The sequence below is a fragment of the Capra hircus genome, chromosome 19 (genome assembly GCF_001704415.2).
Source record: "Capra hircus breed San Clemente chromosome 19, ASM170441v1, whole genome shotgun sequence".
Classification (NCBI taxonomy): Eukaryota; Metazoa; Chordata; class Mammalia; order Artiodactyla; family Bovidae; genus Capra; species Capra hircus.
Genome location: NC_030826.1, coordinates 25,984,560 through 26,005,085, shown reverse-complemented (window position 1 = coordinate 26,005,085; position 20,526 = coordinate 25,984,560). Strand labels below are relative to the sequence as shown.

The window sequence follows — 20,526 nt, the reverse complement described above, 5'->3', positions numbered from 1 at the left end:
AGTAGAGCACAGTAGTTAAGAGGATAGTGCATGGAATAAAGTATTGTTATTTTTGGGTACATTATACTTTTCAATGTCACAAAGAAAGAGTCATTTTATTTTGAAGATGTGTTATGCAAATCCAAATCTCTGGCCATGGATTATTAATTATTTACAATAAAATATAGTTAAGGTAAATGTCTAGAAATGAAAATAACTCATATGGGAAAAGGAATTGTAAAATATTTAGGGTGATTTGATATTTTACTTAAGAATCTAAAAAAAAGAACAGTAGTACAAACAGTATGAATGGAAGGAAGTAATGCAGATAAGAGCAGAAATTAGTGAAATAGAAAAGCAAAAGGAAAATTGAGAATGTAAATATAATGGGAAAAAAATGGAAAAACAAATAAGAAAACGGAAAAACTTGTCAACCTGATAAGGCTAATCAGGAAAAGAAGACAGAAAGACGTAAACCATTAGAAATGAAGCAGGGAAATAACTACAAATCAGTCGAGACTTAAAAGTAATAAATACTCTGAGCAATGTCACAGCAATAAATTTGAAATGAAATAAGGTTGATGAGAAATTTTCTAATGAGAAATAATTAGCCAATATTTTCTCAAGGTATAATAGATGGAAAAGGTCAGTTTTCATTCCAATCCCAAAGAAAGGCAGTGCCAAAGAATGCACAATTGCACTCATCTCACACACTAGTAAAGTAATGCTCAAAATTCTCGAAGCCAGGCTTCAGCAATACGTGAACCATGAAATTCCAGATGTTCAAGCTGGTTTTAGAAAAGGCAGAGGAACCAGAGATCAAATTGCTAACATCCTTTGGATTATCGAAAAAGTAAGAGAGTTCCAGGAAAACATCTATTTCTGCTTTATTGACTATGCCAAAGCCTTTGACTTGGAGGATCACAATAAACTGTGGAAAATTCTGAAAGAGATGGGAATACCAGACCACCTAACCTGCCTCTTGAGAAACCTATATGCAGGTCAAGAAGCAACAGTTAGACGTGGACATGGAACAACAGACTGGTTCCAAATAGGAGTACGTCAGGGCTGTATATTGACACCCTGCTCATTTAACTTCTATGCAGAGTACATCATGAGAAACGCTGGGCTGGAAGAAGCACAAGCTGGAATCAAGATTGCCGGGAGAAATATCAATAACTTCAGATATGCAGATGACACCACCCTTATGGCAGAAAGTGAAGAAAAACTAAAGAGCCTCTTGATGAAAGTGAAAGAGGAGAGTGAAAAAGTTGGCTTAAAGCTCAACATTCAGAAAACAAAGATCATGGCATCTGGTCACATCACTTCATGGGAAATAGATGGGGAAACAGTGGAAACAGTGTCAGACTTTTTAGGGGGGGCTCCAAAATCACTGCAGATGGTAACTGCAGCCATGAAATTAAAAGACGCTTACTCCTTGGTAGGAAAGTTATGACCAACCTAGATAGCATATTCAAAAGTAGACTTTGCCAACAAAGGTGCGTCTATTCAAGGCTATGGTTTTTCCAGTGGTCACGTATGGATGTGAGAGTTGGACTATGAAGAAAGCTGAGCACTGAAGAACTGATGCTTTTGAACTGTGGTGTTGGAGAAGACTCTTGAGAGTCCCTTGAACTGCAAGGAGATCCAACCAGTCCATTCTGAAGGAGATCAACCCTGCGTGTTCTTTGGAAGGGATGATGCTAAAGCTGAAACTCCAGTACTTTGGCCACCTCATGCGAAGAGTTGACTCATTGGAAAAGACTGATGCTGGGAGGGATTGGGGGCAGGAGGAGAAGGGGATGACAGAGGATGAGATGGCTGGATGGCATCACGGACTCGATGGACGTGAGTTTGAGTGAACTCCGGGAGTTGGTGATGGACAGGGCGGCCTGGCGTGCTGCGGTTCATGGGGTTGCAAAGAGTTGGACACGGCTGAGCAACTGAACTGAACTGATGTAGTTAATACCTATTTCTCCTGTTTCCTTTCCTCCAAAAGACATTAGACTCAATTTTGCAGGCAAGTTTTTTCAAACCTCTCAGAAAAAGAATCCTTATATTTTACCAACTGTGTTAGAGAATAGAAAAAGAGGGAAAGCTCTCAACTCATTTTATGAGACTTCATTAGAAACAAACTCACTAAAAAGTATTAACAAAAAATTGTAGATCTATCTCCTTTAAGAATACAGAAACAAAATTTTTCAGCAGAGTAACTGAAAAAAAAAAAGCAAAAAAGACATCATGATCAAAAAGGGATCGTCCTGGGGCTTCCCTGGTAGTCTGGTGGTTAAAATTGTGTTCCTATTGCTGGGGGCACAGGTTTGATCCCTGGTCAGGGAACTAAGATTCCACATGCCACCTGGTGCAGCATGTGGCCAGAAAAAAAAACCAGGGGAGATCTTTCCAGTAATTTAGGATGATATATGTATTATTAGATATTATTAGAAAATCTATTATTCTTATGTACCACATAAAGAGATTATAGGAGAAACGTAATATATTCGTCTTAGATTTAGAAAGGCATTTGATAAATTTAAACACCCTGTAGCGACTTCACTTTCACTTTTCACTTTCATGCATTGGAGAAGGAAATGGCAACCCACTCCAGTGTTGTTGCCTGAAGAATCCCAGGGACAGGGGAGCCTGATGGGCTACCGTCTATGGGGTTGCACAGAGTCGGACATGACTGAAGTGACTTAGCAGCAGCAATAAATAAAGGGCTGTTTATAAAACCTTCAGCAAACCTCAAACATCATGGTGAATGTTTAGCAACCTTACTGTTAATGACAGGAGCAATATGAGGAAAGTCGTGCTCAGTGATTTTGTTCAGACTGCTTATGTGGCCCTAGATGACACAGTAAAGAAATGAGGCATCAGTTCAGTTCAGTCGGTCAGTCGTGTCTGACTCTTTGTGACCCCATGAATCGCAGCATGCCAGGCCTCCCTGTCCATCACCAACTCCCGGAGTTCACTCAGACCCACGTCCATCGAGTCCGTGATGCCATCCAGCCATCTCATCCTCTGTCGTCCCCTTCTCCTCCTGACTCCAATCCCTCCCAGCATCAGAGTCTTTTCCAATGAGTCAACTCTTCGCATGAGGTGGCCAAAGTACTGGAGCTTCAGCTTTAGCATCATTCCTTCCAAAGAAATCCCAGGGTTGATCTCCTTCAGAATGGACTGGTTGGATCTCCTTGCAGTCCAAGGGACTCTCAAGAGTCTTCTCCAACACCACAGTTCAAAAACATCTATTCTTCGGCACTCAGCCTTCTTCACAGTCCAACTCTTACATCCATACATGACCACTGGAAAAACCATAGCCTTGACTAGACGGAACTTTGTTGGCAAAGTAATGTCTCTGCTTTAGAATATACTATCTAGGTTGGTCATAACTTTTCTTCCAAGGAGTAAGTGTCTTTTAATTTCATGGCTGCAGTCACCATCTGCAGTGATTTTGGAGCCCAAAAAAATAAAGTCTGACACTGTTTCCACTGTTTCCCCATCTATTTCCCATGAAGTGATGGGACCAGATGCCATGATCTTTGTTTTCTGAATGTTGAGCTTTAAGCCAACTTTTTCACTCTCCTCGTTCACTTTCATCAAGAGGCTTTTTAGCTCCTCTTCACTTTCTGCCATAAGGGTAGTGTCATCTGCATATCTGAAGTTATTGATATTTCTCCCGGCAATCTTGATTCCAGCTTGTGCTTCTTCCAGCCCAGCGTTTCTCATATGTACTCTGCATATAAGTTAAATGAGCAGGGTGACAATATACAGCCGTGACGTACTCTTTTTCCTATTTGGAACCAGTCTGTTGTTCCACGTCCAGTTCTAACTGTTGCTTCCTGGCCTGCATACAGATTTCTCAAGAGGCAGGTCAGGTGATCTGGTATTCCCATCTCTTTCAGAATTTTCCACAGTTTATTGTGATCCACACAGTCAAAGGCTTTGGCATAGTCAATAAAGCAGAAGTAGATGTTTTTCTGGAACTCTCTTGCTTTTTCCATGATCCAGCAGATGTTGGCAATTTGATCTGTGGTTCCTCATGAAATGAGGCATAGCAACTGGAACGAAAGCAGTGAAACTGATTTTTTTTTTTAATGGAAAAGCAGTAACATGTTGGACATACTGAATTTCCTTTACCCTCAACTGAATTACCACCTCTCCAGGTGATAGGGAAAGTGCCTGATGAGAAATCAGCTCTTTGTCATGCTTGGTTAGTGCGTTTCTGATTGGCTGACAGCCTTCAGCAAAGCATCAGATGGCACCTTAAATAATCATTTTAGTCCGTGACTAGGAGTGAAGATTACTGAATAATCATTTTTAGTCCGTGACTAGGTCTAGGAGTGAAGATTACTGAAAACAGATCAGCTAGCTATTTCAAGTTGGAGAAATGGGAAGATAAAAGACATAAATATGACCTTGAAAGTGAAATGAGTCATAACCATTTGAAAAAGATGAAAGTTACATATCCAAAATTTAGGATGGACAATTTGTAAGGAAGGGAAGAGCAAGTGATTCTTACGTGGGGCAAAATTACAATTTATTTTGGGTATTGATATTGTTCCAGATATTAGACTGTATTGTTAATACTTGAATATTATAGTTAATTATTTAATAGAAATAAGACACTTAAAAAAGATGTGATTTTTAAAAGTACTCTGCACTTGCCTTCAGGTGTCCGTTTATTATGGTATGAGTTTGTTTTTTCCATCACGACTTCCCCGTTTTTCTTTTCATGAATTTATGCCTATGAAAATGTCTCCTTTTTGTAAATTTAAGGCATCTGGAATTACCTCACCAGAAATTAAAGAAAAGCAAATATACAAGAGTATGACACCATTTTTACATTTAGGAAATATACTGATTAAAAACAAAAATAAAAAACAAAACCACAGTAACTTGGGTTCACTGAGTATGTGATAAAATGAGCACATGTGTGTATTGCCCAGGGAGCAGAGATTGGAACCACCTTTTTAAAAGCTAGGTACAAAGATGTTATGTGTAATCTCAATTGCATATTGACTTTGGTGATGATTATGGATAATGCTTACTATTAATTATTGTCAATTATGTTATATTCCTGGGCTTCCCTGGTAGCTCAGTTGGTGAAGAATCCTCATGCAATGCAGGAGACCCTGGTTTGATTCCTGGGTCAGGAAGATCTGTTGGAGAAAGGATAGGCTACCCACTCCAAAATTCTTGGGCTTCCCTGGTGGCTCAACTGGTAAAGAATCCTCCTTGCAATGTGGGATACCTGGGTTCGATCCCTGGGTTGGGAAGATCCCCTGGAGAAGGGAGTAGCTACCCACTCCAGTGTTCTGGCCTGGAGAACTCCATGGACTGTATAGTCCATGGGGTCGCAAACAGTCAGGCACGACTGAGTTGGGAAAATATATTTTCCTAGTTTTCTATAGTAAGTATGTGTTTGTTTTGTAAACTTGGTGGTACATTTAAATATATGTAAATATAAATGTAATTTTCTTTCAAGACACCTCCAGAACATTATGCCTCAGGTAGAAACTGTTGGAAGTTTTAGTTTAATAGAATTGCATCTTTTTCAGGTGAAAGAGCTGAATCATTATCTGGAAGCTGAGAAATCTTGTAGGACTGATCTAGAGATGTATGTAGCTGTTTTGAATACTCAGAAATCCGTTTTACAGGAAGATGCTGAGAAACTTCGGAAAGAATTGCATGAAGGTAAATATATATACATATGTATATATAATACACACTTTATATATTTTTAATCTCAGCCTCTAAGAGAACTGTGTAAGTAAAATTTGGTGTTGATTAATAACAATAACAAATTCCAAAATGCCTTTCCAACATGTTAGTGATTCAGTTTAAGCTTTGTAGTTGGTTTGAAAAGGTATTTGGATTTTTGGTGGCTTCTTGTTTCTCCAGGACCCCAGTAAGAACTCACAGGTCCTAAGCTCTGGGCAGACAGGGAATAGGAAATTTCTACTTAAACTGCTTTGCCCCAGGCCGATTTTGATGGAGACAAATTAGCTAAAGTGAAAATGGGACCAAAAGGGCAGGTGGTGTATTCTGGTGTTCTTAACTAACACCCCTGTTTATAAGAGATAATTTTTATTTTGCTAACCTAGTAGCAGAGTGATGCAGAAATTGACTCTGATTTTTCAGGATAGGAGAAATAGGCTTATCCTTTCCCATTAAAATATACATTTGTCTTTAATTCTTCTAATGAATCTTATATACCTGAGATTCTTAAACTTGTTGTGTCACAGACTCCTTTGGCAGTCTTGTGAAGCCCTCTCAGAATAATGTTTTTAATACATAAAATATATAGAATTATAAAAGAAATTAATTATGTTATAAAACAGGAAAATATAAATAACTGCAAACTTATGCTATAGTAATAAATGTACTGTTTTATCAGTACATTAAATAACAAGATCCAGTACCAGGTCCAATAACTACTGTAACTTTGAAGTGTGATGAACATAAATAATGAGATATCTGCAACAACTGTGCTAAGATACAGAAGTATCTGTGACTTTTGTTGGTGACCAATTCGTGGGTATTGTTACACTTACTGTGGTTTGTTGCCTGTATTTTATAATTGAAGGAAATGCTAAATTTCAGTTAGAGGTTAGTGAAAATAAAGATCTAAATTTTTATCTAAATGTAAATGGAATTCTTAAAATCTTATACTTGTTGCAGCTTATACTAGTAACATGTTTTAATGTGAAAATTTAGGACTGTGGGCATGGAAAATATAGTTCTTTCATAAAAAATTCATGGAAATTGGGTTTTTTATCCCAAAATAGTAGGGATACTGAAATTAAATAAACTTACAGAATTATTTTATAAACTGTTATTAAATTAATCCAAAATTTGAGTCTTTGGCTTTCAGAAAATGCTTTTCAAAAATGCTGCTGCAGTCAAAAAGACACTCAAACTCTGAAAGAGTGTCCAAAAGAAATAGGAATTTCTGTTTACCCTATATGTCCCAACCCCTTCCAGCAATAGTGCAAGACTACCAAACCTTCCTAATATGCCTGGGAAAGTGTCTGAGAAGTTTCACTGAAAGGAGTAAAGGGATAGAGTAATTTCTGCTGAAACAGTCATACCAAAAAACAGTATTTACATGAAAAGAAGATAGTTAAAAATTAAGCAGCAATTTTGTGTCTTCTGTATGTGGCTTTTCCAAAGGGTTTTAAATTTTACCTTCTAGGGAGTTAAGTTTTGCCGCAGTGTGGAGGGTAGGGTAGAGAGGTCCAGACAAGTGGCAGGAAGAGTAATGGAGGGACCCCTGTTGTAGTCGTCTGTGTCCTAAATCTAAGGCAGAAGGCAGAAGATTTCTGTCATATTGAACAGGAGGTAGCCTTATTATAGGCCTCTGTCACAGTTGAATGTGAGGAGAAGTCAGAAGTGTGAGTCATCTTTCAGGTTTCTGGCTTGGATGACTGGGTGGATGGGCTGATAGGTGATACCATCTACTCCTTTTTCTGAAGATGGCTGAGCTGATGAACGTTGATAACAGAAGCATTTACAAAGATTCTTTGACTTATCCTGAGAGGTCAAACTAAATGGGCTCAAGAAGGATTCCTGGATAACAAGTTTATTCAAAATGTATTAAATTAGAAGTGGTGACTGTGCATTTGGCTGTAAGAGCAATATTTCCCAAAATGTATTGCCTAGAACATTTGTTATGTGAGTGGCATTGTGGAAAGGACTTTTTGGTAAATAAATTTGGGAGGTATTGTATTATGTATCACCTTATAAGAGAACATAGATATACTTAAGACCTTGAGTTTGAAGTCCTTCAATAAAGAAATTTTCTTTAAAAAAAATTTTTTTTAACCCAAAGTTTCTGAAACTTACTGAGCACAGAAATCTTTTCACATGTTCCTCTTCCTAGGAACACACTCTGAGAGACTCTACTTAGAGGGGTGGTGTGGGGACAGCTGCCTTGATCTACGGCAGTTTGCCCTGGGTTCTTGTCAGAGACAAAATCCCAGACTGGACGACATTGGCCAGACCTGGCTTGGTAGGCCTATGTTAAAGAAATTGCCTACCATTAAAATTCAGTGTTTTTGACTGGGGGATTCCTAAACAGTTTGCCATCTCTTGGAGCAAGAGCGACAACAACACAACCAGTTGAAACACACGTGGCAGAAGGCCAATGACCAGTTCCTGGAGTCTCAGCGTTTGCTGATGAGGGACATGCAGCGAATGGAAATTGTGCTAACTTCTGAACAGCTGCGACAAGTTGAAGAACTGAAGAAGAAAGATCAGGTGAATAGTGGTTTTGTAGGACTTGCTTGCTTTGTCAGTAAATCAGCCCACCCCAACATGTGATTGTATATTATTTCGTGTGTATTACATATTGACTTAAGCCTGAAACAAGGTTGATGTATTCCATTTCAGAAAACATTATAGCTGTATTTGAGGGATTTTTGTTTTTCAACTTTAGAAATGGCCTTGTCTGGGTGGGTGGGAAGGAATGATTTAGAAATGACCCTCTTCAGTCTGCAGGTGCAGTAGTGCATATTTCTGAGAAAATCTTTCTCTACAGTTCTGTCTGCTTTTCAGACAGAAGTCTGAGAAGTTTAAAGCCTCAACTTGAGGATTTAGGTTCTAAAGTACAGATCTCATTGTGTTAATCCAGGCCATGTCTTCTACTCCAGTATTCTTGCCTGGAAAATCCATGGACAGAGGAGACTGGTAGGCTACGGTCCATGGGGTCGTGAAGAGTCGGACACGACTGAGCAACTTCACTTTCACTTTTCACTTTCATGCATTGGAGAAGGAAATGGCAACCCACTCCAGTGTTCTTGCCTGGAGAATCCCAGGGATGGAGGAGCCTGGTGGGCTGTGGTCTATGGGGTCACACAGAGTCGAACACTACTGACGTGACTTAGCAGCAGCAGCAGCAGACCATGTCTTTCTTGACATTGCTCTAAAAATCTTATTAGAAGGTAATGGGTGAGGATGGAGAGGCTGAGTGGTGTGAAAAGACAGGTGTCTAGAGTTCTACATACCAAGCATCCTGTTTAGTTATCTTAAAAAATTATTTAAATTACATGAGTAATACATAAATACATTCTCATGTTAAGGTACTTTGTTTTAAATACAAAGTGAGAAAATAAAGTGATAAAATTAAACTCTCCCTTCCCTTCCCAGAAATAGCCACTTTTTTAATCAGGAATAATCCATTTGGAAGGTAGTATTTAAGACCATTTCTTTGTGTTTATAAGTGTATGGTTAGGTTTGTTTGTTTGTTCCCCATACAGCTGGAATCATGGTATGTTTTTATTCTGCAGCTTATTTTTCTCATAAGTGTCATCTTGGATATATTTTTCAGAGGTCTGTCTTATTCTTGTTAACTGGTAGCATGGTGTACTGTAATTGATTTAATCCTTCTCTTTGTAGTGGGCATCTAGATGGTTTCTTTCCTTTCTTTTGGTCATTTCAAATAGTTTTACAGCTAATATACTATGTTGTATATATATTGTGAACACAAATACTTCCTTAGGATAGTGTCCTTAGGAAAATAGTTTCTTAGGATAGCTATTTAGAAGTTTTCTAGGTATTGTAACAAATATTTTAAGTTACCTTGTATAGTTTAGGTTAGATTTTGTTTTTCAGAAGTTTCTTTTTAAATTTCTTTTCTATCTCTTGTCTGACTCATTCACCTTGTATGTAGACTCAGTCAACTTGAGGATTTAGATTCTAAAGTACAGATCTAATCATGCTCTTTCTGCTTCCCATTAGAATAGTCTAAACTCCAAAACTGGTTATTTAAGGCCATGTGCCAGCATTGTGCCAAGGCTTTATATGTAAACTTTATCTCATGTGGTTTTCAAAACAGATACACACAAGAAAACTTTCCACATGAGACAGGGACTAATGGCATATCTGAGGGTTGAACAGTCTCTGGTTCTACAGTCTAAGCACTTCATCATCCCTTTCTCCATGTATCTTGCTACTCGTATGCCTGCTCTTCCATGCCTCTGCCTCTTTTATGTACTTTTTCCCCTGGAACCCTTGCTTGTCTCAAAATTGGCAGACTCATCTTACCAATTCTTCCAGGTCCAGCTGAAGTGTTACTCTCTTTGGGCCCCCCTATCTGGCTGCCTTAGGTGAAATCTTTATTTTGTTCTTCTGTAGAACCTTGTACATACTTGAATAGTAGTCTAACTGTGTGTTTGTCCCTCACCACTGGTGTATTTGGGTGGGGGTCATTGAGGGTATTTTTCATCTTTGTTTAGTGAATTATTGTTATCAACTTTAATAATTCGTTTGTATTTCATATTAATTTGTACATGTTCCAAATGGATGTGTAATGCCATAACTTTTTCCTGTTTGTTTCCATAATAACCTGAGGGAACATTCTGTGTTAATTTTCCTTCTTGGATCACTTGAAGAAGAGGAGGTGATTTACTTTCTTTTGTTTGGCTTTTCACAGTGTACTTCTATATTTGTTTTGAGTGGTTAAAGAACCATTCAGTATATATTACCTCAGTAATATATATTTTTTCTTCCTAACTTTCAGGAGGAAGATGAACAGCAAAGACTTAGTAAGAGAAAGGATCACAAAAAAACAGATGTTGAGGAGGAAGTGAAAATACCAGTAGTGTGTGCTTTAACTCATGAAGAATCTTCAGCTCAGTTATCAAATGAGGAGGTACAGTGACCCTATAATTAAAATCATTATATACACAGTATTTCCATTTTTAGCTTCTCATACATCAGTCAGTTACATTGTTCATTTGGGAAGTGTGTATACTAATAGGTGAAAATTAGATAAACTAACTTTTATATTCAATTACTTTTACAGTATTATGCGTGTGTGTGTGTGTGTTAGTATTATAGGTAGTTCTGTTTGAAACGTGCAGATTCTCTCATCGTCTGTGAAACAGACTTTTTTTCTAGTGGTTCCAAAATTAAAATATTAGAAGAAAATTTAAGTAATATCTGTAAAATCTTTTCTGATATGAATAAATATTTCTGATATGTTGAGCTTTTGTTTAAAGGAAAAGAAATTATCTAAAGTATTGAAACAATTCTTTGTGGCATGTATTTGAGTGTTAACAAGTATTAGGTATTAAGCCCTGAGAACAGTGGGTGGGTTTGGAAGACTGTGATGGGGTAGGGTAGGACATTTCTGGTATTGGGAATAGGTCCAGTAGAGAGACCTGGAGGTGGAAAGTGTAAGGTGGTGTTCCTGTGGCTTCGTCACCTCTCACCCACATGTGGCAAGTGCCTGCTCATTACATTTCCTGTTTTTAGCCTGTCCCACTCCACTGTACCCTGAGCATTACTATCAGATTGGTTTTGCTTAAGTGCAGCTATAGTCAGGCTACTCCTCTACTCAGAACCACCACTCAGTCACATTACTTACATAAGTAAGTACAAGGTCCTTACTCAGATAGTCAAGACTCTTCATAATATGCACCCTGTTTTAACCACATTGGTTATCTTGTTGTGCTGTACTCTCATCTTACATGTTGGTTCCTTCACCTGGAATGTTTACCTCCCTCTGCCTTTGTGAGTTCTGGAATCCTTCTATTCATCCTTCAGAACTCCAGCTAAATACCTCCTTTCAGGAAAGGAAATGTTTTGTTAATTGACTTTAGGGTAAAAAACTAAGGTCCCCAGCTTGCCGTATAGGAGCCTTACTTACCATGCTCTCCGCTCCATCACAGCAGAGCTTTCTACTCGCTGTCCCTGCTCATGTGCATTGTCCGTACTGTCCAGAGCTTCATACCCGTTCCCCCACCTCCTTTCCCTGCCTGGTGAACCAGTTTCAGTTAAATTGGATACGGATCTTGTCTCACTTTCAAAGGTATTATGTTTGTGTTTAGTTTGCAGATTTATGCTGAACCATGTATAGTCTACTTCCTGGTGGCTCATATTTCCATGTTTATGGATTATTTGATGTTGAAAAAATGCTTTTAAAAAATCCTAGTGGACACTGAAAAGTATGATGTAATTGTTTTTGTACATTCTCTGTGTTGGCTCATACACTGGGAACCTTGGCCTGATTTTGCTTTGTGCTTTTTTAAATAGTTAGACTTCCAAGAGAATGTCTCAGTTTTTGGGTACTGCCAAATATTATGTGGTTTCTGCATCATGCAGTCCTGTGTCCAGGAATGTTTGGGAAAGTTTCATACTTTAAAAAAATATTTTAGCAGAAAAACAGGAAAGGGAAATTTGTTGTGATTTACAGTGAGTGAAGCACTTAAAATTTTTTAATTCCGTCTTAACAGATTTATACTAAATGTTTATAATATTATTTTCTGACACTGAAATCTCTTATAGACTTTCAGATCTGATGTTTTGCAGTTTGAATGTTGAATGTATACTTGTTTTGTATTGAGAGTCAGTGACAGTTTACCTTAGCCTGTTGATTTAAAGTTAATATGCACTGCTCTGGAGACTTAATTAGATAATCATGTATTGCTAAAGATATGCATAGGACCCATATCTTCTTTGATCTAATGCTTAGAATGTGCTTTTATCACTACAAAAGTAATATATACTTATTATGGACAATTTGGAAAGTAGAGAAAGTCACACCAAATAAAAATAACTGATAATTCTACTACTCAGAGATACCACCGCTAACATTTTGGTATGTACCTCTCCTTTCTCTCTTTTTCCATTTCCAAAGGTAACATATATGTGTTTCTATTTGTTCTTTTTAAACATAATACAGATTGTAACTACATAATGTTTTATGTACATTTCCCACTTACATCTATTTATAAAGGTTTTGGTACATCAGTCAATGTTTTCCTTGAAAATGTTATTACTAACAGTATTTCAGCATGTAAGTATACTGTAATTCCTTAATCTCCTAGAGATTGGTTTGTGCCCAGGTTTTAATTTATAAAGGTAACTGAGTGACGACGTAGAGAGATAAATGCCACTAAACAAAAGTTTTAACCTTACAGCTGCCTAGACATTGAGCGTCATGGCACACCATGCAGAGCCACATGGTGGAAGCCCCATCAGAGCTGGTCATGAAGCAAGAGCAGTAGCAGGGGGACAGCGTGGACCACAGCTATTACTGGGATTTTCGAGGGAAAAGCAGGGCAGGGTAGATCACATAGGACTGGCTAGTTGTTGTAACTCCAGTGGGCTTTGGGGCAGATAATCTGTCTTCAGTTTTCTGGTACCTGGCCCTGGGTTGCTTTAGGGCAGGGGAAATACTGGCTTGGTGGATAAGAGTTAGATAAAGGAGTTGGTAGGGGGTGTTGACTTGGGATTGGTTGATTTGGGTGTGAAAGACATAGTGATAAACAAGTTGTTCATTATTTCTGGGAGTTAGCTAAATTGGAAGAGGCAGTCACTCCTCAGCCAGCAAGGCCTTCAAAGGTCAAAAACATCATAAAATATAGAAAATAAACATAAGTTGTTTCATTTTTCGCTAGTAAAAAATATTTCATTAATATGAGTAATGTTGTAATGTTATTATATATAATTCTTTGTTATATAAAAATCATGGGTTTAATCTGATTACTTCCTTAATGTAAGTTCTTGGGAAAAGACCTGCTGGGTTTAAGAGCATAAACAAACATATTGTTGAATCATCTTTCAGAAACACTGTAACAGTTTATACTTCCCTACAAGTCCATATTCCTTATAAGTAAGTTGGTTTTAAAAAAGGCAGAGGAACCACAGATCAAATTGCCAACATCTGCTGGATCATGGAAAAAGCAAGAGAGTTCCAGAAAAACATCTATTTCTGCTTTATTGACTATGCCAAAGCCTTTGACTGTGTGGATCACAATAAACTGTGGAAAATTCTGAAAGAGATGGGAATACCAGATCACCTGACCTGCCTCTTGAGAAACCTGTATGCAGGTCAGGAAGCAGCAATTAGAACTGGACGTGGAACAACAGACTGGTTCCAAATAGGAAAAGGAGTATGTCAAGGCTGTATATTGTCACCCTGCTTATTTAACTTCTATGCAGAGTACATCATGAGAAACGCTGGGCTGGAAGAAGCACAAGCTGGAATCAAGATTGCCGGGAGAAATATCAGTAACCTCAGATATGCAGATGACACCACCCTTATGGCAGAAAGTGAAGAAGAACTAAAAAGCCTCTTAATGAAAGTGAAAGAGGAGAGTGAAAAAGTTGGCTTAAAGCTCAACATTCGAAGAAGATCATGGCATCTGGTCCCATCACTTCATGGGAAATAGATGGGGAAACAGTGGAAACAGTGTCAGACTTTATTTTTTGGGCTCCAAAATCACTGCAGATGGTGACTGCAGCCATGAAATTAAAAGACACTTACTCCTTGGAAGGAAAGTTATGACCAATCTAGATAGCATATTGAAAAGCAGAGACATTACTTTGCCAACAAAGTTCCGTCTAGTCAAGGCTATGGTTTATCCAGTAGTCATGTATGGATGTGAGAGTTGGACTGTGAAGAAAGCTGAGCACCGAAGAATTGATGCTTTTGAACTGTGGTGTTGGAGAAGACTCTTGAGAGTCCCTTGAACTGCAAGGAGATCCAACCGGTCCATTCTAAAGGAGATCAGCCCTGGGTGTTCTTTGGAAGGGATGATGCTAAAGCTGAAACTCCAGTACTTTGGCCACCTGATGTGAAGAGTTGACTCATTGGAAAAGACTCTGATGCTGGGAGGAATTGGGGGCAGGAGGAGAAGGGGACGACAGAGGATGAGATGGCTGGATGGCATCACTGACTCGATGGACGTGAGTTTGAGTGAACTCTGGGAGTTGGTGATGGACAGGGTGGCCTGGCGTGCTGTGATTCATGGGGTCGCAAAGAGTTGGACACGACTGAGCAACTGAACTGAACTGAAATACTGCTCTGAGCACCCTGGTCTGTGCTTCTTAAAAGGCCCTCACAGCTTTTTGCCCCATTCCTTTCCCTCTTCAGAGTGACAATAGCATTGTGTATGATAGTGTTAGATGTTGGGTCTTTTATAAGCTGGCAGAATGCATTCTCACCCCAGTTTCTGTGAGACTGCTTATCTGGGACCTTTGCCATAGCTTGCTCAGTATATGCTATATTTGTGTTCCTTGGCCATCTGAATTTCACATATTAGAAAACCTTAAAAAAAAATTTAGAAAGAACTGGAGGAATTAACATAAAAGTTGTCAACTTTGTATTATGCCAAATAAGGATATTTTTAAAACATTAAAAGAAATCTATATTTTAGTCTTTTATAGTTCATAAAAGTAAAGACATTAACAGCAAAAAATAGAAAGAATATTATCTTAAAAGCCAGTTATTTAAATTGAATAAATTAAATTTTTAGAAAAACTTGCTACGTTTTCCTTGTTTTCTAATTTTCCTACTAACTGTGCTAGAATGGTACTGCTGTGCTTTTTGACTTTGGGAGTGTGCTGCAGCACATTAAAAACATTGAAATAAAATTCACATAAAAATAAACCATTTAAAATGTGCAATTCCGTGACCTTTAGTATAGTCATAGTGTAGTGCAGCCATCACCTGTCTTGTTTCAGAACACTTTCATTGCCCCCAGAAGAGACCCCCATATATCATTAAGGAGTCACTCCCTACTTTATTTTCTTTTTAGCCTCTGGCAGCCACTAATTTGTTTTTGGTCTCTGGATTTGCCTATTCTGGATATTTCACATGGATGGAATCATTCAGTGTGTGACCATTTGTGTCTGGCTTCTTTCGCTTGATGGACGCCTTATTTAATGTGCTGATTACATCTTGCTTGAAACTTGGTTTCCAGCATACAACATTCTCATTTCCTTTCTATTCTGGCTACTCCTTCCTCTGTCCATCTCCCAAATGGACAAAAGTGATGTTTCTCAGGGCCTTGTCCTTGGTTTTCTTCTCATTCTGCAGACTCATCCAAGGTGTTCTGATTTGCTGTCATAATTATTACTATATGGTGTGGTTACTCCCAAATCTCGATCTAAAGATTTCTTTGTCCCTCTGCTGGGTGGACATCTCCACTTGGATATACAGCAGGACCCCATGTTCAATATACCCAACACCAAATTTCAGGAGACCTTCCTGAGTTCCTGTGTCTGGACTGAATTCCTCTCCTTGAGCTTCCAGGGCATTCAGTACATAGCTGAAACCTGTCATCATTTTATCAAGTATGATATTCTAATAGCCTGTTTACTTGGTTCACTTGTTTTTATTTTTTTCATGAAACTGTAAGCATCTTGGAGTCAGAGAGTGCTCACAGTTGTATCCTGAGTGCTTGGTTTAGGGCCCAGCATATAGAAGACAGTCAGTAAATATTTGCTCAGTGAATATACAGAGGCAGCATACGAAAGACTGTCATGTGTAACATGTGGCAAAACACTTTATAAAATGTGATAGTTTTTCTCTTTGAAAATAACAGGAATTGTCTAACTTGGCAATATATTTTCCCATTTCAGGAACATTTAGATAGCACCCATGGTTCAGTCCATTCTCTGGATGCAGACTTACTGTTGCCATCCGGGGATCCTTTCAGTAAACCAGACAATGATGTGTTTAAAGATGGACTCAGGAGAGCACAGTCTACAGATAGCCTGGGAACTTCAGGCTCGCTGCAATCCAAAGCTTTAGGCTATAACTGCAAAGCAAAATCTGCTGGGAACCTGGACGAATCAGATTTCGGACCGTTGGTAGGAGCAGATTCTGTGACTGAGAACTTTGATACTGCCTCCCTCGGGTCACTGCAAATGCCAAGTGGGTTTATGTTAACCAAAGATCAGGAGAGAGCAATCAAGGCGATGACACCGGAGCAAGAGGAGACAGCATCCCTCCTGTCGAGTGTCACACAGGGCATGGAAAGTGCTTATGTGTCCCCCAGTGGCTACCGCCTAGTCAGTGAGACAGAATGGAATCTCTTGCAGAAAGAGGTGAGCTCTCCTCCTGGCTTTGCCTCTTGCTTGCTCTGAGGGATCCTGGGTAGCTCTGAATTTATTGTTCATTCAAGAGATAGCCCCTGGAGCCAGTGCTCACACTTGTTGCCAGAAAATGGGTGTTAATCCGTGTTGTCTGACCCTTACATTTTCTGCTTTCGCTGTTCCAGGTGATTATGACAGAGAAGGGAACTTACTAGCTGATTGTGTTGAGTATAAACATCACCTGATGTCACACATCTTCAGTTAGAGTGATCTGCCTGAATAGCATAGCTAAATTTGTGTAGCCTGAATTTGTTTTGCTTTGCAGTTTTGCATAATCTCAGTGTATTCTAGGATTCATACTTTCATCTTTCTTTGAGGTCTGAAGTACAAATGCTTATTCACTAGTTGATGCTGAGAGTTTAAGGTAGGGTTGGAAAATGTGGGAGAGAAGAGAAGGCAACCTTTAATGAGGTTAATTTTCCTGCTAATAGTATTTGCAAACTAAAAAGTAAGACTAGGAGATAAAAGCTTAAATATGTAGTTGCATAGTGCTTTACAGATTACAAGCCCTTTCACATACCTCTTCTCTTTGACCTTCTTGATAATAATGAGACAATCAGGGTATGATTTTCTCCAACTTTAGAGATAAGGAAACTGGCTCAGAAAGGTCAAGTGAGTTGCTCAAATTTCCCCTTTGACTTAGAGGCAAAACCTGGATTGGGATTCACGTTGTACAACTTCCAGTGGTTCCTTTTACTCAGGGCTACTTTTCTTTAAAGAAACTTGGTTAGCAGGTGGAACAGCTTATTAAGGTTGAAAGAAACTATTCTCCTTGGGCTTATGCAGAACATGTGAAAAGGTGCTACTTAATTGTTTCATACCTGCTTTGTGCTTGGAGCTGGTGAAATGGTTAATTGGCACTCCGAGCTCACGTCTCCTCTTGTTGGCTAGTATCGATTTAAATTGTGTGTGCCACGGTATAGTACCTTTTACTTTCCTTGTGTTTCCCCCAAATGTGGTAGTGTGGGGTCCTGAGCCTCTTGGTGATAAAGTTATGTCCCTTGTTTTCCTATCATACTTGTATGGGACTTAGGATTTTTTAGAATTCAACTCTATATTATAACTTCTTGCCATAAGTCCCTGAATAAATTGTTTACTCTGTTTTCTACTTTGAGTAGCATAGGTAAGACAACAAGTATTCCTCGTGTATGTTTTGTGGACCTATTTTGTTCTCTCTGATAAGAGATAATTTTGGTGTCCCTCAGATACACAATGCTGGAAATAAACTTGGTAGACGCTGTGATATGTGTTCCAATTATGAAAAACAATTACAAGGAATTCAGATTCAGGAGGCTGAAACAAGAGACCAGGTGAGTTTCTTTTGGGGTGTGCAAAACTGGTAAGCTGTTGTTTTCATTGGAGGTGCTGAATTAATTGCCTTTTACCTCTCCCAATTTGCTTTATGAAGTTTATCCATCTTGTGAAGTCTGAAATAATCTGGTGCATGTGATGTCAGTTACATTTCCAGTGGGAGGACATGACAGAATTTTTGCTTTTGTGTGTCTTTGCATGGCTAGCTTGCCCAGTACCACACTGGTCAGCTCAGCTGGCATATCTCCTCTCCAGCCTGTTCCTTGTGCTCAAGGCCTAGACAGGTTATTGTCATGAATGCATACACATGGAAAGTGCATTATGATATGGAGGGTTAGGGAGATAAGGGGTTGACTATTGCTTATTGGATAAAAGTTAATTGAATATTACATTAACCAGTATTTGGACTCTGTTGCTTATTGCCTACGTCTTGTCATAAATTTGTTGAAATAGGGTAGTTTATGGGGTCACAGAAATTAAGATTTGGTAAGTCAGATATGTTGAAATTGACAAGACCTTTCCAAATACAATACAAAAACAAGACTGGGAGCTGGCTGTGGCTCAGATCGTGAACTCCTTATTGCCAAATTCAGACTTAATTGGAGAAAGTAGGGAAAACCACTAGACCATTCAGGTATGACCTTTATCAAATCCCTTACGATTATACAGTGGAAGTGACAAATAGATTCAAGGGATTAGATCTGATAGACAGACTGCCTGGAGAACTATAGGAGAGGTATGTGACGTTGTACAGGAGGCAGTGATCAAGACCATCCCCAAGAAAAATAAACGCAAAAAGGCAAATGGTTGTCTGACAAGGCCTTACAAATAGCTGAGAAAAGAAGGGAAGTGAAAGGCAAAGGAGAAAAGGAAAAATATACCCATTTGAATGCAGAGTTGCAAAGAATAGCAAGGAGAAATAAGACAGCCTTCCTCAGCGATCAATGCAAAGCAATAGTGGCAGACAATAGAATGGGAAAGACGAGAGATCTCTTCAAGAAAATTAGAGATACCAAGGGAACATTTCATGTGAAGATGGGTACAGTAAAGGATAGGAATTGTATGGACCTAAGAGAAGCAGAAGATGTTAAGAAGAGATGGCAGGAATACACAGAAGAACCATACAAAAAATTATCTTCATGATCCAGATAACCATGATGGTGTGATCACTGACCTAGAGCCAGACATCCTGGAATGTGAAGTCAAGTGGGCCTTAGGAAGCATAGCTATGAACAAAGCTAGTGGAGGTGACGGAGTTCCAGTTGAGCTACTTCAAATCCTAAAAGATGATGCTATGAAAGTGCTGCACTCAATATGCCAGCAAATCTGGAAAACTCAGCAGTGGTCACAGGACTTTGGAAAAGGTCATTTTTCATTCCAATCCAAAGAAGGGCAATGCCAAAGAATGTTCAAACTACCGCACAATTGCACTTATCTCACACACCAGCAAAGTAATGCTCAAAATTCTCCAAGCCAGGCTTCAACAGTACGTGAACCGTGAAATTCCAGATGTTCAATTTGGATTTAGAAAAGGCAGAAGAACCAGAGATCAAATTGCCAACATCCGCTGGATCATCAAAAAAACGAGAGTTCAAGAAAAACACCTACTTCTGCTTTATTGACTATGCCGAAGCCTTTGACTGTGTGGATCACAATAAACTGTGGAAAATTCTGAAAGAGATGGGAATAACAGACCACCTGACCTGCCTCTTGAGAAACCTGTATGCAGGTCAGGAAGCAACAGTTAGAACTGGACATGGAACAACAGACTGGTTCCAAATAGGAAAAGGAGTATGTCAAGGCTGTATAGTGTCACCCTGCTTATTTAACTTCTATGCAGAGTTCATCATGAGAAAGGCTGGGCTGGAAGAAGCACAAGCTGGAATCAAGATTTCCGGGAGAAATATCAATAACCTCAGATATGCAGATGACCCTACCCTTATGGCAGAAAGTGAAGAAGAACTAAAGAACTAAAGAGCCTCTTGATGAAAGTGAAAGAGGAGAGTGAAAAAGTTGGCTTAAAGCTCAACATTCAGAAAATGAAGATCATGGCATCTGGTCCCATCACTTCATGGGAAATAGATGGGGAAACAGTGGAAACAGGGACAGACTTTATTTCTTTGGGCTCCAAAATCACTGCAATGGTGACTGCAGCCATGAAATTAAAAGATACTTGCTCCTTGGAAGAAAAGCTATGACCAACCTAGACAGCATATTAAAAAGCAGAGAGAGACATTACCAACAAAGGTCCATCTAGTCAAAGCTCTGGTTTTTCCAATAGTCATGTATGGATGTGAGAGTTGGACTGTAAAGAAAGCTGAGCTCTGAAGAATTGATGCTTTTGAGCTG

General features: G+C 38.9%; 1 protein-coding gene across 4 annotated transcripts in view; it reads left to right on the top strand.

Annotated features, from left to right (window-relative positions):
• The window catches only part of RABEP1 (rabaptin, RAB GTPase binding effector protein 1), a 92,078-nt gene that overhangs the window by 49,614 nt on the left and 21,938 nt on the right, over positions 1-20,526 (top strand). For 2 of the 4 annotated variants that reach the window (XM_018064462.1, XM_018064464.1), the window contains 5 exons: positions 5,538-5,673; positions 8,060-8,238; positions 10,499-10,630; positions 16,351-16,818; positions 18,072-18,176. In XM_018064462.1, coding sequence (XP_017919951.1) covers positions 5,538-5,673; positions 8,060-8,238; positions 10,499-10,630; positions 16,351-16,818; positions 18,072-18,176 — 1,020 coding nt within the window. The remainder of the gene's footprint in view (positions 1-5,537; positions 5,674-8,059; positions 8,239-10,498; positions 10,631-16,350; positions 16,819-18,071; positions 18,177-20,526) is intronic. The other 2 variants (XM_018064463.1, XM_018064465.1) reach the window with 2 other exon arrangements.